This window comes from Camellia sinensis, chromosome 7 (assembly GCF_055761805.1).
Source record: "Camellia sinensis isolate YWXY chromosome 7, ASM5576180v1, whole genome shotgun sequence".
NCBI classification, from domain to species: Eukaryota; Viridiplantae; Streptophyta; class Magnoliopsida; order Ericales; family Theaceae; genus Camellia; species Camellia sinensis.
This window is the reverse complement of record NC_138967.1, coordinates 129,337,806-129,354,725: the sequence shown is the minus strand read 5'-3', so window position 1 is coordinate 129,354,725 and position 16,920 is coordinate 129,337,806. Positions and strand designations below refer to the sequence as shown.

The 16,920-nt window shown below is 34.7% G+C and overlaps 1 protein-coding gene across 3 annotated transcripts in view; it reads left to right on the top strand.

Annotated features, from left to right (window-relative positions):
* The window catches only part of LOC114304381 (disease resistance protein At4g27190-like), an 89,547-nt gene that overhangs the window by 36,094 nt on the left and 36,533 nt on the right, over window positions 1-16,920 (top strand). Inside the window, exons 3-6 of one of the 3 annotated variants that reach the window (XM_082879374.1) lie at window positions 4,218-7,008; window positions 9,965-10,351; window positions 11,224-11,598; window positions 12,471-12,857. In XM_082879374.1, the coding sequence (XP_082735500.1) occupies window positions 4,366-7,008; window positions 9,965-10,351; window positions 11,224-11,598; window positions 12,471-12,857 (3,792 nt within the window). In that variant the 5' untranslated portion in view covers window positions 4,218-4,365. The remainder of the gene's footprint in view (window positions 1-4,217; window positions 7,009-9,964; window positions 10,352-11,223; window positions 11,599-12,470; window positions 12,858-16,920) is intronic. The other 2 variants (XM_082879376.1, XM_082879375.1) reach the window with 2 other exon arrangements.

Genomic DNA, 16,920 nt, shown 5'->3' with positions numbered 1-16,920 from the left:
CCTCTAACATGAAAATGAGTATAAGCTAACCAAATCCATGAAAGATAGTGGTGAGAGGGGAGATCCAATCCATCCTCGAAGAGAAGGCCATATCCAGGCTTCTGCATCATCAAGACAATTAAAAATGGTAAAAAGGGAAAAAACTCTAGTGAGAGAAGAAAATATTCTCATCCTCTTATAAAAAGAAGCATAAAACGCTCAAATCCATGTAGAATAGGTTCAGGTAGAGAGAATCTATCCCCTCTCATAGAGTAAACTATGCTTGGGTTTCTAACCCATGAAATCAAAAAAGAAAGCAATTTGGGCTTAGCCAGAGCCTCTATACAAGTCTCCACTAAGTATCGAAAAAGGAGTAGAATGAGAGAATCCAACTAAACTAACAGCAGCTCAATCAATAATTCGAAAAATCGCCAAAATAATATCAAAAGAGAGAGTAGAGCTAGATTTAGATAAAGAACACAAGAGTGGAAGTAGGGATTACCTCTAGACTAGCAGAGATAAGGCCCAAATTGATCACAATATCCAACTCAAGCTCCTTTTGATTAATAGAGGTCTTCTAGCTCAAAAATCGTCCAAGCAAAGGAATGTAGAAAGCAATCCAAAACTCTCACCAAACTCTCTCTCTTGGTGTAATTATATTTAGAGGGAGTGATTAGGAAGGATTAGGGACTGGGGATATTGTATAAAATTTTTGGAACACTTTTCTTTAAAAAATGGAGTCATTTTATAGGCATTAGGGGTTTGGAATATTCCACTAGATCCCATGGATTCATATGGCATACTCCAAGATCCTTGGGACACCTCAAAAGAAAATAGTTTGGCTGACGTCAAAATAGGTTGTGCCGAATAAGACTTGTCTGGCCGATGTAGAATAGCCTAGCGTGTTTCCTCATAAAGTTGTTTGGTAAAGTAGAAAAGGCCCGGACACGCGTCCATGGACCAAAGTTATACAACGTGTCATCAAGAAGTTGTTCAACCAAACCGGATCTTATCGGGCTTACTTTCTTGAATGGTCTCTCCTATTTTCTTGTTCATTAGGTCTTTCTATGCTATCTCTTTTGGAAAAGTGGATCAACAATTTTTGAAAAATATGTTGCGTAGAATGGCCAAAATGAATAAAAAGGTGCCAATTGCCTTAAAAACATTTTGAAAATAGGTTTGAGGGTCCAGAAAACATTTTGAACAAAATGGGTGTACGGAAGATTTGTTGGTCTCTCTATCCTTAACTTGTTATTTGGAGCGACCTGTGGTTGCTTCATTAGGAGCTTTTCGTAGAGCGCTCAACTCTTAAGACCAGTAAAAAATGGGGTGTCTACACTAGGCAATAAGACTTTAAGCGCACCTGAGAGCCTTTGTCAATAGAGAATATTAGGGACAAAATTCTTTGGGGAGTTCTATGGAGCAAGTCACCCATTGCTTTCGCAAACCAGTATGGATAACCCCCCTCAAAAAAAAAAAAAAAAAGAGTTTTCCATGCCTCGACGTTTATTTGAATTATGAGCTGCTAAAATTTGTCCGTTTTGAATGCAATTACCACTATATCACTGGTAGTCTTTCATTACTGTGGCATGCGGTCCACCTCTCAGTTACACACTTCGTTTGCTGCAAGAAAAAAAAAATACAGCTGAAAGCAATGAAAATATAGCTCTGAAAGTGCCAGGTTCTTGCAGGAAAGGACTCTTAACTCATACCAATGTAACTTAAAGGGAAAACAGGAGAAGGGAGCTTGCTGGAAACCCTCGCCTTTGGCTCCATATTGATCATGCCAACCACCAATCGATATTCCTCAATTGCTATTTCTACACCAGCTCCTACTCGAACTACCACTGCCCCTCTTTAAGTAAAGTTAAAGTATCGTCTTCAGCTAGAATGTAGGGAAATTGAAAGAAGCTCCCATGTCTTTAACTCTTGAAACTCTTGCAAGGCTCTCAAACAGTCTATTTGTCGCAATGGTCACATGGCATGGAGTACTATTAAGTAGTAGCACCCACATTTTAGAATAAAGGAAGTTGGCACTTGGAAAGAAACAAGTTGTATCCAGAATGAAGATGCTTTCTCAAGGATTTTTATTACATGACACGCACTACAATTAGAAGCATTGAACCTCTAGGAACCACTCCTTCAAAAACTAACAACTCGCTACTAAGCCAACCGCCCCTTTTCCTATACCTGGTTGCCTCTCACTCACCAAAGCGTACTTCATTTCCCGGAATAAGCATAAAGCCTCTGACAACTGTTGAACTAAAATCTTCGATTTGTAGTAGGAGTGAGCGAAACAGGAGTAGACAAATCGGTAAAAAAGGGATAGTAGAAAGCATTCACTAAATTGAAGTGAACGAATTCCTCTAAAATAAAGCAAGCGAGTTAGGCACATTATTAAGGTAAAGGCTAAGGAAAGCAGGTCATTCCCTCTTGATCACTTGGCTTCTTACTAACCTCAATTGTAAGCTTAATTCGAAAGACAAAACTTAATAAAAGAGTAGGTCATAGAATTAGAACCCATTCCTTCAAGCTGGGTCCGCTTGCATCGAGCAAGCTTTAAAGAAAGTAAATAAGAGGGACCCAAGAGCGGATTCCCTACCGACGAAAGGATAGGAGATGACCATCTCAAGGCACATCATGTATCCAAGGTAGCTTACTGCTGGGATTTAAACACAGCCCTAAACCATATGGATCTTGAAAAACCTATGAATCACAGAAAAACGAAATTGACAAAACACACAGATATACAAGGTTCGGCAACGTGCCTATGTCCTCGGGAGCCACACTAATTCCACTCTCTGAAAAACAACAGCAACCTCTTTTTCTTTTTTTTTTCTCTCTCTCTAACCCTAAAATGTGAATAATGATACAATATATAGGGTAATGCCTATAGGGTTGATACTAACAGTACAGGCCCAAAAAAATGATGCCTCTGGTGCGTTGCGGGGGGCCCGTCCTCCACTCTCCTAGGCTTGGGCTTTCTACTGAAGGTTTTCTGCATACCCAACACTTACCACAAGCACTCCACCCTATACGGGGCTAGAGCCTTTGATAAGAAAGAAGCAATGTTGTATTCTTGAGGATGATTATTTGAAGCAATAATTCCTTAAGCAAATACATGAGACACTTTTACTTTCAAGAGTAGTCTAATAAGCTGCTCCATCTCACAATGTCGAGCCAGTGCTTACGACCTTCTTTGGTATGGTAATCTCGCCCCTACTCTCTTGCAATGCAACGGAACTCAAAGCTTGCTTCGTAGGCTATACTCATACTCACCAGCTACATTAAACTCATCTAACAAGTTATCGCCAAGTGTACATGGACTTATTCATTAAGTTTGAGTGGTCCCTTCTTTGAATCATTTGTAACAAGGTAGCTTTCATCTCTTTCCTTTAGCAACTAAAGGTTCTATTTCAATATACTTTGGCTTCTCTCATCCCTTGCTTCATTATTCATTCTAGTGAACAAGCATAAAGGTGAAATTTGAAAACCTGAATCTCTTCCAAATGAAGAAAGAAAAAAAGAAAAGAGAGGTTTACTTCAATCCTAAGGACCCAACGGCCAACTCGAGGAAAGCTAAATCTCATTGAAAATGAAGAAAACATTTGGTCATCTTCAAGCTAGAAAATAAAAGATCTTTGGCCATATTTTCTTCAATGCACCTTCTTTTAGGACACTAACAAAAACGTTAATTCTAAGAACTGAAAATTCACATTCACTTGTGTCATGAAAGTAATTGTGTGAACTTAAATTTTAAAAAAAAACAAAACAAAACAAAACAAAAAGAAAGGCTTACATGGTGAGGGCTTGTCTCAGACCTATTTTGATAATCCGAACCGTTCATATTATAGGATTCGTTGAGTAGATCGTCCATGAAAAAAAAAGAAGTTAATTGGACATTTGAAACCCAACAACAAGACCATATTTCCTTTTTAAAAAATAAACGGTTAGCTAGATTTTGATAATTGTTTAAAAAATAATTAAGATTGATTATGGGTTTCAAATATCTAATTAATTTGATTTTTTTATGAATAATATGTTTGACAAATCCTATCATATGAATAATTCGAATCATCAAAATAGATTACGCATAGCAACCATATCCATTTTCTTTTTCTACTTAGTTAATGCCAATATCTTTTTCATTTTTGTTTTCCTAATCAGCAAAAGAGAGATTTTTATCTTCAATTTTTTGTTTCTCTTTTTTGATATCTCTCTTTTTGTTTTACCTGCAGATACAGATTGATAGTGCTTTATCCTCTAAAATTCGAATCTCAAACTACTCTCATCTTCAATATTTTTTTTTTTTTAAAAAAAAAGAAAAAAAGAAAAAAAAGAAAAAAAAAAAGTCAAAGAAAGAAAGAAGGAAAAAGTGGATTGAAAATGAATACCCTGCAAGCTGTAGTGGATACAATTGTAGGGAAAATAGTTGAGCCAGTGATCCAATTAGTGGTGCTCCATGTTGGTTTTCTTTTTCAGTACAAGAAGAAGCTGAAAAGCTTGGAAGTTGAAATTAAAAACCTTGAAGAGCAGAGAAAACAAATTGAAAAAAAAGTTGATGAGGCCATTACTCGTGGTGAAGAAGTTGATGAACCTGTTTTAAGCTGGCTAGCAAATGTGGAAGAAAGAGTTCAGAAAATTAAGGATGACAATACTATTAACGAAAACATGCAGTGCTTTAAATTCTCATGTCCGGATTACATCTCGCGCTACCATATGAGCAAGGAAGCCGAAAACAAGATGGAAGAAGTAAAAAATCTCACTCGGAGTGGTAATTTTAGCACGGTTGCACATCCTAAGCCATTTGCTCAAGAAATTCAATTCCCATCAAGTGCAAGCTATGCAAATTTTGATTCGCGAGAATTGGTTTTCAATAACATCATGGCGGCATTACAAGATTCCGATGTTAAAATGATTGGAGTACATGGACCAGGAGGGGTTGGTAAGACAACAATGGTCAGAGAGATTGGCAAACAAGTGAAAAATGGACTTTTTGATGATGTCGTGGTGGCAGTTGTCTCTCAAGACGCAAATGTGAGCAATATTCAAGGGCAACTCGCTGATCGCTTGAGTATGAAACTACAAGGGGAAACAGAAGTGGGAAAAGCAAATGAACTGTGGAATAGATTGAATAATGGGAAGAAAAATCTCATTATATTGGATGATATTTGGCAAGAATTGAACTTGAAGACAATAGGTATTCCTATCACAGATGGAAACAAAGGTTGCAAAATTTTGATAACGTCTCGAATCCGAGTTGTGTTGGAGAAGATGCAAGTTGATAGATATTTTCCAATGCAAGTATTATTAGAGAAAGAAGCATGGGCCTTGTTCAAGAAGAAGGTGGGAAATTCTGTTGACTCTCCTGAACTCCATGATATAGCTGATGCAGTCTGTAAAGAGTGTGGAGGCTTGCCGGTCGCTATACTTGCAGTTGGAGCCACATTGAAAGATAAGAAAAAATATGTTTGGGAAGATGCACTTGATCAATTCAAAGATTCCATGCTAAAGAATATTGCGGGAATTGACCCAAAGGTGTATGCTTCCTTAAAGTTAAGCTATGATTGGTTAGAATCTACTGATGCAAAAGCATGCTTCTTGCTATGTTGTTTCTTTCCTGAAGATGCTAATATTTCAATTGAAGTGTTGGCAAGACACTGCATAGCCAGAAGTTTGCTTGGACAAAACACAAATACACTAAGAAGAGCAAGCTGTCGAGTACTTACAGTGGTCGATATCCTCAAAGATGCTTGTTTGTTATTAGAAGGTGAAGATGAAAAATTTGTCAAAATGCATGATGTCATTCGAGATGTTGCTCTTTCAATTGCGAAAGATGATGGCAAGGAAATTCTAGTAAAACATGGTGACAAAAAGTGGCCCGAGAAAGATACATGCGAATCTTCCTCAGCAATGTCATTAATGTTTGACAACACTCTTGAGCTTCCGAAGCTTCCGGATGATTTGGTATGTCCACAACTCCACACCTTGACCATAGTATTGGAATGGGACTGGCGTAGCGATGCTTTGCTTAATGTTCCAGATAGGTTTTTCAGTGGAATGGAGAAACTTACAATTTTAGAATTGAATAGAATCTGTATGTTGCCTCCATTATCTCTTGCTAATTTGGTTAACCTTCGGATGTTATGGTTAGAAGATTGTGAGTTGGGAGACATAGCTATACTCAAGGATCTAAATAATAACCTTGAAATACTTAGCCTTCGAGGTTCTAATATCGAGGTTTTGCCATCAGAGATGGGACAATTGACTCGTCTTCGGTTGTTAGATCTGGGAAATTGTAAAAAGCTCACAGAGATTCCACAAGGTTTCATATCCAATTTGTCTCGCCTGGAAGAATTATACATTTTAGATGATGAGTATATCTCTAGAAAGGAAAGTGTCAAAGTGAATGTTGATGAGTTGGGGAAATTGACGCAATTAACCACTTTAGAGATTCAGATACCAAATGTCATGCTATTGCCCAAGGACTTCTGCTTTGAAAACTTGTTCAGATTTAAAATAGTAATGGGTAAGGAATTTGATTTTTCTGGAACTTATGATTCTTTTTTTAGAACTTATTCAAAGTCGTGTAAACTTGCGGGTGTTTCCTTAATGGACAAGTTAATCGTTTTGTTGATGAGAGCCGAACAACTACATTTGCAAAAAATTGAAGGTTTACAAGAGGTGCTGCATGACAGAGGTGCTCCATCAGGGTTCTTCAATAATTTAATTGAATTAACAGTTCGAGATTGTAGGTTGAAATATCTCTTCTCCCTGTCCTGTGCAAGAGGATTTCCACGACTCCAGAGACTACGAATATTTGATTGTGAGATGATGGAAGCAATAGTTGGAATTGAAGAAGAAAAAGATGAAGATGAACTCTCAAGTCAGTTAATTAATTTCAGTCAGTTGAAATATTTGCGTCTCTGGAATCTACCCAAGCTCATAAGCTTCTACCCCAAAGTGGAGAAGATGTCAACATCTGAAGGAAATTCTTCTACCCAGGCACAATTTTTGTTTAATGAAAAGGTATGCTTTATCTATACCCTTTTTATTTGCTTTAATCCATTATATCTAGTTATTATAAAATGTTTTATGCATTAGGAATAGAATCAAACAGTGCTAGGGTATTTTCAATAAAAATCAAAATTGTTAATCCCTAAAAAAATCACCAAATGGTTGGTCACACCGTGGCAAGCACGAAATAATTACAACAAATTAAGATTTTAAAAATAAAAAATTATGAATAAACTTAATTTTTAAGAACAAAATATTTAAGTTGCTAAAAGTGTCATTGTATGTTTAGCGATGAAATTAGATATTTAGTGATAAATTATTTTTATCGTTTGACCACAATTTATCTAAGAAAGTGAATATCTTATGCCCCAAATTGTTTTCTTTTAAATTGTATTTTATTTACCACATTTTTTACATTTTGATACAAAAGTATGTTTTCTGACTTTTTAAAAAAAATTAGTCCCTAAATGTTTCTCCCTTCATTTTGGAGACTAAAATTAGATTGTTAAAACTCTTTCTCCTTTCCCTCTATAAATGAAGAGAAATATCAATTATTTCTATTATTTCATTTCCAAGTCATATTTAATTAATCAAATTTATTTATTTTTTGTCACCAAGTATTCCAAATGAAGTTTTAGGGATTGGTTTGCTTTTAGATTTGCTACTAAACAAAACTAATGTGCTCCTAGCCCCCTACCCATAATCTATATGAAGTAAAATTTAGATGAAGCCCCAAAGCAGTAATGTAAATTTTTTATTTTAAATGTTAAAAATACTCATTACATAGAAATATTGGTCCATCTAACTATATACAATAATGTGACTTTCCAAACTAGTTCAAATTTATGTTGACATGTAAATTAACCTAGCAAAAAACTTATGCCAGCATGCTTGTGTGATTTTTATTTTTTATTTTTAAATCGATATAAGATTAATTATAATATGAGAAATATTATATCAAACTAGACAATTAAAATTCAACAGTAGACAAAGCCATATATTGTATCAATGGAAAATGCCAACTGAGTTGTGATACACACAGTAGCTTGAAAATTTCTGAAGTTCTAACATTTATGCTATAAAAAACTTTTGAGACTCTTAAAAAGGTTCTTTCAATTTGATCAACAATAATGGAATGATCTATTAAGTGTCAATTTTTAATTTTTCACAAATCTAGTCATATAAGACATAATTTTCTTGCCACATCATTTTGGATGAATTACAATATTTAAATTATGATTTTCTAATATTTCTATTATAAAATCTAATAGTAAATGGGATTCAAACTCAAACATTACCATCAAGCCTAGACACCAAAAAATATACTCTTATTTAGGAGATTCTATAAGTTTCTAATTTCAATATTCTAGGTGGAATTTAATGTGTTTTTAAGTCAGAAAATTCTACAATACACACCCTTTAAAATGATTATTTTAGTTGTGATTTATGAGATCATATGTATCTCTAGTTATGACATTATTTTAGTTATGACTTGTAAAATCTTTGGTTATACCTTATGTAGTATTTGGTTATAACTTTTATTTATTTATTCATTATTTTATTATTATTATTTTTTCAACTAAATGTTTTAAAATAATATTATCTAAACGGGTATTCAAGAAATATTGTCATGCTAAGAGTGGGAATAGGCCAGATCGGTCAATTGTTTATGGTAATACTTTTTATTATTAATAATAATATTTGATATTATAATAAAACTCAATAAATTATAATAGTTAAATATAATATATAATTTATACAAAAAAATAAAATAAAATCAAAAGTATAAAAGAAAAACCCAAACAAATATAAAGTCCTGCCGACTGAAAGATTTGGACGTTTATAATTGTGAGAAATTGGTTCATGTGGTTCGGTTCAATATGCTCCCACGACTGCAAAATCTGGAAACATTCATGGTAGACAATTGTCCAAAGATGGAAGCAATAGTCGCGGAGAAAGAAAAAGGAACAGGAACCACCAGTAATGATATCATCGTGTTCTCTCAACTAACTCTTAGACTTTTCGAGTTGGTGAGCCTTAAAAGTTTCTACAACGGGCCTACAAGATTCGAAGCACAACCCTTGTTCAACCACCAGGTTTGATTTTCCTAATTTATTTTATTAACCCTGTCCATGAGAAAGTGTGCACCCAAAAAAAAATAAATATTAAAATTCCTTTTCAACTACAATTTTAAATTTGAAACTTATTTGAATATTTTCTTTCTATCCAAATCCAAATAAAAGTAAAATAATTTGAAGGTGGACATGCTAGGGGCCTACGATGGAAATTACAATATTACCCAAACAAAAATATGCATGAATTCTAAATTCGACACTATATTTTTATTTTGAATATCAATCTAAATATGATTTTATTTGGCTAAAATTTTGTCCAAAATTGTAATTTGCCTAATCTTGGTTTGGGGTTCCTTAAAAAAATATTTAAATATTGGATATCATACTGGATATCATATTTCGAGTTCAAATAATTTGATTTGTTTTACCATCTTAACTTAAATAGATATGCCAAGAAAATGAATATTAAATTAAATAAGAAACTATCACTATAAAAAATTATCAAGGCACCGTGGTGAATTTTTAAAATAAAATTTTCTTCCTTTTCGTAAGTCCAATACTCAGATCTACAGTATAATTTGCCTTATCAAAAAAATAACAAATAAGATTAAGGAACACAAATTATTTAAGGCAAATAGAAAAATAATGATGAATGATGGAAAACAATGTGAAGAGGTCATAACAAAAAGGTGCATAGTGAATAATTAAGCAATATAATAAATATTTGAAAAGAATATGGAGATATGCAATTATAAATTTGCTTGTCTATTGCTTTTCATTTCCACTCATGCATAATCAGAGCACGCATTTGGAAACTGTTACAATTATCAATTGTTGCTTATCCACAATTTTGTAACAGTCACTAACTACAAGTGTTGTAAATTACTTTACAGGTTGCTTTCCCCGTCTTGGAGAATTTGGTAATTTCGAAATTGCCTAACATAATAGAGATATGGGAGAAGCGATTACTCGTAGCCTCAGAAAACGAATCAAAGTCCTGCCGACTGAAAGATTTGGAGGTTTATAATTGTGAGAAATTGGTTCATGTGGTTCGGTTCAATATGCTCCCACGACTGCAAAATCTGGAAACATTCAGGGTAGACAATTGTCCAAAGATGGAAGCAATAGTCGCGGAGAAAGAAAAAGAAACAGGAACCACCAGTAATGATATCATCGTGTTCTCTCAACTAACAACTCTTAGACTTTCCGAGTTGGTGAGCCTTAAAAGTTTCTACAACGGGCCTACAAGATTCGAAGCACAACCCTTGTTCAACCACCAGGTTTGATTTTCCTAATTTATTTTATTAACCCTGTCCGTGAGAAAGTGTGCACCCAAAAAAAAATAAATATTAAAATTCCTTTTCAACTACAATTTTAAATTTGAAACTTATTTGGATATTTTCTTTCTATCCAAATCCAAATAAAAGTAAAATAATTTGAAGGTGGACATGCTAGGGGCCTACAATGGAAATTACAATATTACCCAAACAAAAATATGTATGAATTCTAAATTTGACACTATATTTTTATTTTGAATATCAATCTTAATATGATTTTATTTGGCTAAAATTTTGTCCAAAATTGTAATTTGCCTAATCTTGGTTTGGGGTTCCTTAAAAAAATATTTAAATATTGGATATCATACTGGATATCATATTTCGAGTTCAAATAATTTGATTTGTTTTACCATCTTAACTTAAATAGATATGCCAAGAAAATGAATATTAAATTAAATAAGAAACTATCGATATAAAAAATTATCAAGGCACCGTGGTGAATTTTTAAAATAAAATTTTCTTCCTTTTCGTAAGTCCAATACTCAGATCTACAGTATAATTTGCCTTATCAAAAAAATAACAAATAAGATTAAGGAACACAAATTATTTAAGGCAAATAGAAAAATAATGATGAATGATGGAAAACAATGTGAAGAGGTCATAACAAAAAGGTGCATAGTGAATAATTAAGCAATATAATAAATATTTGAAAAGAATATGGAGATATGCAATTATAAATTTGCTTGTCTATTGCTTTTCGTTTCCACTCATGCATAATCAGAGCACGCATTTGGAAACTGTTACAATTATCAATTGTTGCTTATCCACAATTTTGTAACAGTCACTAACTACAAGTGTTGTAAATTACTTTACAGGTTGCTTTCCCCGTCTTGGAGAATTTGGTAATTTCGAAATTGCCTAACATAATAGAGATATGGGAGAAGCGATTACTCATAGCCTCAGAAGACGAATCAAAGTCATGCCGACTGAAAGATTTGGAGGTTTATAATTGTGAGAAATTGGTTCATGTGGTTCGGTTCAATATGCTCCCACGACTGCAAAATCTGGTAGACAATTGTCCAAAGATGGAAGCAATAGTCGCAGAGAAAGAAAAAGAAACAGGAACCACCAGTAATGATATCATCGTGTTCTCTCAACTAACAACTCTTAGACTGTCCGAGTTGGTGAGCCTTAAAAGTTTCTACAACGGGCCTACAAGATTCGAAGCACAACCCTTGTTCAACCACCAGGTTTGATTTTCCTAATTTATTTTATTAACCCTGTCCGTGAGAAAGTGTGCACCCAAAAAAAAATAAATATTAAAATTCCTTTTCAACTACAATTTTAAATTTGAAACTTATTTGGATATTTTCTTTCTATCCAAATCCAAATAAAAGTAAAATAATTTGAAGGTGGACATGCTAGGGGCCTACAATGGAAATTACAATATTACCCAAACAAAAATATGTATGAATTCTAAATTTGACACTATATTTTTATTTTGAATATCAATCTTAATATGATTTTATTTGGCTAAAATTTTGTCCAAAATTGTAATTTGCCTAATCTTGGTTTGGGGTTCCTTAAAAAAATATTTAAATATTGGATATCATACTGGATATCATATTTCGAGTTCAAATAATTTGATTTGTTTTACCATCTTAACTTAAATAGATATGCCAAGAAAATGAATATTAAATTAAATAAGAAACTATCGATATAAAAAATTATCAAGGCACCGTGGTGAATTTTTAAAATAAAATTTTCTTCCTTTTCGTAAGTCCAATACTCAGATCTACAGTATAATTTTCCTTATCAAAAAAATAACAAATAAGATTAAGGAACACAAATTATTTAAGGCAAATAGAAAAATAATGATGAATGATGGAAAACAATGTGAAGAGGTCATAACAAAAAGGTGCATAGTGAATAATTAAGCAATATAATAAATATTTGAAAAGAATATGGAGATATGCAATTATAAATTTGCTTGTCTATTGCTTTTCGTTTCCACTCATGCATAATCAGAGCACGCATTTGGAAACTGTTACAATTATCAATTGTTGCTTATCCACAATTTTGTAACAGTCACTAACTACAAGTGTTGTAAATTACTTTACAGGTTGCTTTCCCCGTCTTGGAGAATTTGGTAATTTCGAAATTGCCTAACATAATAGAGATATGGGAGAAGCGATTACTCATAGCCTCAGAAGACGAATCAAAGTCATGCCGACTGAAAGATTTGGAGGTTTATAATTGTGAGAAATTGGTTCATGTGGTTCGGTTCAATATGCTCCCACGACTGCAAAATCTGGAAACATTCAGGGTAGACAATTGTCCAAAGATGGAAGCAATAGTCACGGAGAAAGAAAAAGAAACAGGAACCACCAGTAATGATATCATCGTGTTCTCTCAACTAACAACTCTTAGACTTTCCGAGTTGGTGAGCCTTAAAAGTTTCTACAACTGGCCTACAAGATTTGAAGGACAACCCCTGTTCAACCACCAGGTTTGATTTTCCTAATTTATTTTATTAACCTTGTCCATGAGAAAGTGTGCACCCAAAAAAAAAAAAAATTAAAATTCCTTTTCAATTACAATTTTAAATTTGAAACTTATTTGAATATTCTCTTTCTATCCAAATCCAAATAAAAGTAAAATAATTTGAAGGTGGACATGCTCGGGGCCTACGATGGAAATTACAATATTACCCAAACAAAAATATGTATGAATTCTAAATTTAACACTATATTTTATTTTGAATATCAATCTTAATATGATTTTATTTGGCTAAAATTATGTCCAAAATTGTAATTTGCCTAATCTTGATTTGGAGTTCATTAAAAGATTATTTAAATTTTGGATAAGTAAAAAAATATTTAAATATTGGATATCATATTTCGAGTTGAAATAATTTGATTTGTTTTACCATCTTAACTTAAATAGACATGCCTAGAAAATGAATATTAAATAGATATGCCTAGAAAATGAAGATAAACTAATGAAGAAATTAACTATAACGATTCTAGTTTAGACCTGACCCGTTTATAGTTTGGATCCGGGATTCTTATTCTTGAATAGTTGTTCATATCTTCATTCATTCTATTTTTTCTTGAGTTTGGTTGTTTGGATGTTGTTATTGCGTTTGGCGTTGGCTGGAAGTTGTTTTTTTTCAATAGAACTGTTTGCCAGATTTTGGTCAGTTATCTCAAGCGGTGCTTTGTTCGCTTGAACTGTCTTTGAGAACTTCCCTTATTAGTCTGCAAAGATACTGGGAGGGTTGTGTTCGTTGCTCGAGCAGTGTTTGTTACACTCGAGCGGTCTTGGCTCGAGCGATCCTTCTTGTTAGGTCCCTGAGTCTTGTCAATCCCGCGAACAAACTTATGAGATTGAGTTTTAAATTTCTGTGCTGTTTTGTCTTGTTCGCTTGAGCGAAAGAGTCCTCGCTCGAGCGAAGACTGCGTTTGGCAAAAACCTGAAAGGGATAAATGTGCGCTCGAGCGAAGCTTGCGTGGCTCAAGCAAAGAAGTGCGTCTGCATAAAAACCTGAAAGAGTTTATTGTACGCTCGAGCATAGGTTGCGTGGCTCGTGCGAAGCCACTTATAGAAATCACGCGAGATAAGGTTCTCGCTCGAACGAAAGAAGCTTCGCTCGAGCGAGCTTCACAGTCCAAGATTTCTATAAGTATTTGTTTTACTCCAAAACTAGGATTAGGTTTTTTAGGCCTACTTTGAGGTTTTCTAATGTTTTCTTCTGGAGTATTTTTGTGAGTTTTCCTTGTTAAATTGAGTGAGTATTAAACTCATGAATTGACAAGCACATATCAAGGAGATTGATTGAATACATACAAGAGTGTTATTCTTCGGTGGATTCCGAAGATTCAAACGTGGAGTTTCAAAGGAGTTTGATTCTGTACGTAGTCGTTGATTCGACAAGTGAAGTTGTGGATTCAAACTTCAGATTAATCAGTTCCGAGACGAAGGCTTGGTGAAAGAGTTACAGAAGGTTTGAAGACAAATTGACTGAGTTGGGTAATTTGTGCGTTATCTTTGTAATCTTTCTTTCTTCAGTAGTGGATTGATTAGTGGCGTTTCGCCCATGGTTTTTGATTACAATTGAAGGTTCTTCAATTGTGGTTTTTCCACGTAAAAATCGTTTGTGTCGATTTATTGTTTATTCCAAAAACAACAATCTAAATCACTTTCGTAAGTGCTTGATGATTCAGATTGTGTGTTTTGAATAATTGGGAATTGAAATATTTTAATCTTGATTTAATCACGAATCACTTAGGATTTTCAATTGGTATCAGAGCAGGCCACTCTTTGTTTTTATCAAAACTTTAGGAGTGTGATTTTTTTGTTACTAGTGATATGGATTCAATTCGTGAAGGTTACTCGACCCATAGACCTCCTTTACTCGACGGTACAAACTATTCTTATTGGAAAGCTCGTATGAGAGCGTTTTTAAAATCCATTGATGAGAAAGTTTGGCACTGCGTGATTTATGGGTGGAGTGAACCTATTGTCACCGTTGATGGTATTAATATTCCTAAACCCCTTGATAAATGGGACACAACCAATTACCAAAACTCGAGTTGGAATAGTAAGGCTCTCAATTCCCTTTTTGCGCTGTCACACCTGAAGAATTTCGTCGTATTTGCACATGTGAGGTAGCAAAAGAGGCTTGGGACATTCTTGAAACGATTCACGAAGGTACTACTTCTGTTAAAAGGTCAAAACTTCAACGTCTCACCTCCGCCTTTGAAACTCTTTTTATGCGTGATGGTGAGACGTTTGATGATTTCTATGAAAAACTTAGTGACTCGTGAATTCCTGTTTCACATCCGGTAAAAAAATCCCTGAAGCTAGAGTTGTTGGAAAAATTTTGAGGTCTTTACCCGAGAGGTTCCAATCAAAAGTGACAGCTATTGCGGAGGCTCAGAATGTTGATACCCTCAAGCTTGATCAGTTGGTTGGAAACTTGCAGACTTATGAAGCCCATCAGATTTCAAAGAAAAAATGAAAAGATAGTGTGGCTTTCACTAGTGCTCATGAGACTGCAAAAACTTCGGAGACTGAGTTTGATTTAGAGTCTGAGATGACGGCTATGTTTACTAAACAGTTTAAAAAATTTCAGAAGAAAAAGAAGCCTAATTTCAGAGACCCTATTTCAAAAGACAAGAGTAATGAAAAACCCAAAACTTTTCCACCAAAACTTGCTCCAAAAACTGAAAAGAAGATTGTAAAGGGACAAGGGGTCAAGTGCTATGAATGTCAAGGGTTTGGCCATAATGCCCTTGAATGTCCTTCGAAAAAGAATCGAAAGAAAGTCTACACAGTGACTTGGGATGATGAAAGCGGGTCGGAGCAAGAACCCGAAGAACCTGAATCCGGTGAAGACGGGGATAGTGCTTTCATGGCATTTTGGTCCACTTTCACTCAACCTCTTCCAAAGCCAGCAGAATTAGCTCGTGGTCAGAACCTGCATCATGCTCCCACCTTTGATGAGAGTAACTACTTGTATTGGAAGATTAGAATGAGGGCGTTTCTGAGAGCTTTCGATCTAGAAGGCTGGCAAACCATTGAAGAGGATGTTGAAAGTGTTGACAATCCAAGCAATCAGAGAGTTCTGACTACTATTCGTGGAGCAATTTCTGATAAAGAACAGCAACGGGTTGCTCACTGCATAAAGGCTAAAGATGCATGGGAAATTCTGAGCCAATTTCATGAAAGAGGAGATTCATCTTCACCGCCATCTATCACCTTTCCTGCCTTAGTTGCTAGACTGGATGAGGTCAAGGAGAATGAGGAACAAAAAGAAGATGATGAAACATAAGAAGACAATGATGAGATTAATGGTGATGAACTACAACAAGCTTACGAAAAGCTTTACGAGGAATCTCTGAATTTGTCCAAAATCAATGACAAACTCTCTCTTAAGCTCAAAGCATATGAAAGTGAAAATGTTAAGCTAAAAGGAGAACTTGCAACAGCAAAGCAGAATGTCATAGAGATCTCTAGTGACAGACAAGACCTATGTGGGAAACTCTTATCTTGTAAAACTAAAAGGAATGAACTCCTGAAAGTGTATTCTACATGTGAAGAGAAGCTTGAAAGCCTTGAGATGTCACAAGCTACAATTGAAGAGTTAGTTTGTCAGAAAGATGAAGAACTTCGAATTGCTAGAGCCAAAATTGCCATGTGGAACAAAGGTTCCAAATCATTAGAAAACATCCCCGGGTCTCATTAAATGGGTTGTGACAAAAGTGGGCTAGGCTATGGTGCAACAGCTCACAAGGGACAGGCCTCTACATCACATGACCTGAAGACTCAAGCAAAGGGAAAGTTGAAGGCAGACCAGGGTGATCCCTCTCTTCATCCACCTAAAGGGGGTAAGATCAACAAAAGGGAGGTAAAACCTGTTTTTATTTGTTATCATTGTGGTAGGTATGGCCACATTCGTCCTTATTGCTTTGAATTGTTTGGTAAGGTGTCTCAAAAGGGTAGAAATTTGAATACTTTTTGGGCTAGGAGACAACCTTACATGTCTAGGCGGAATACCAAGATTCATG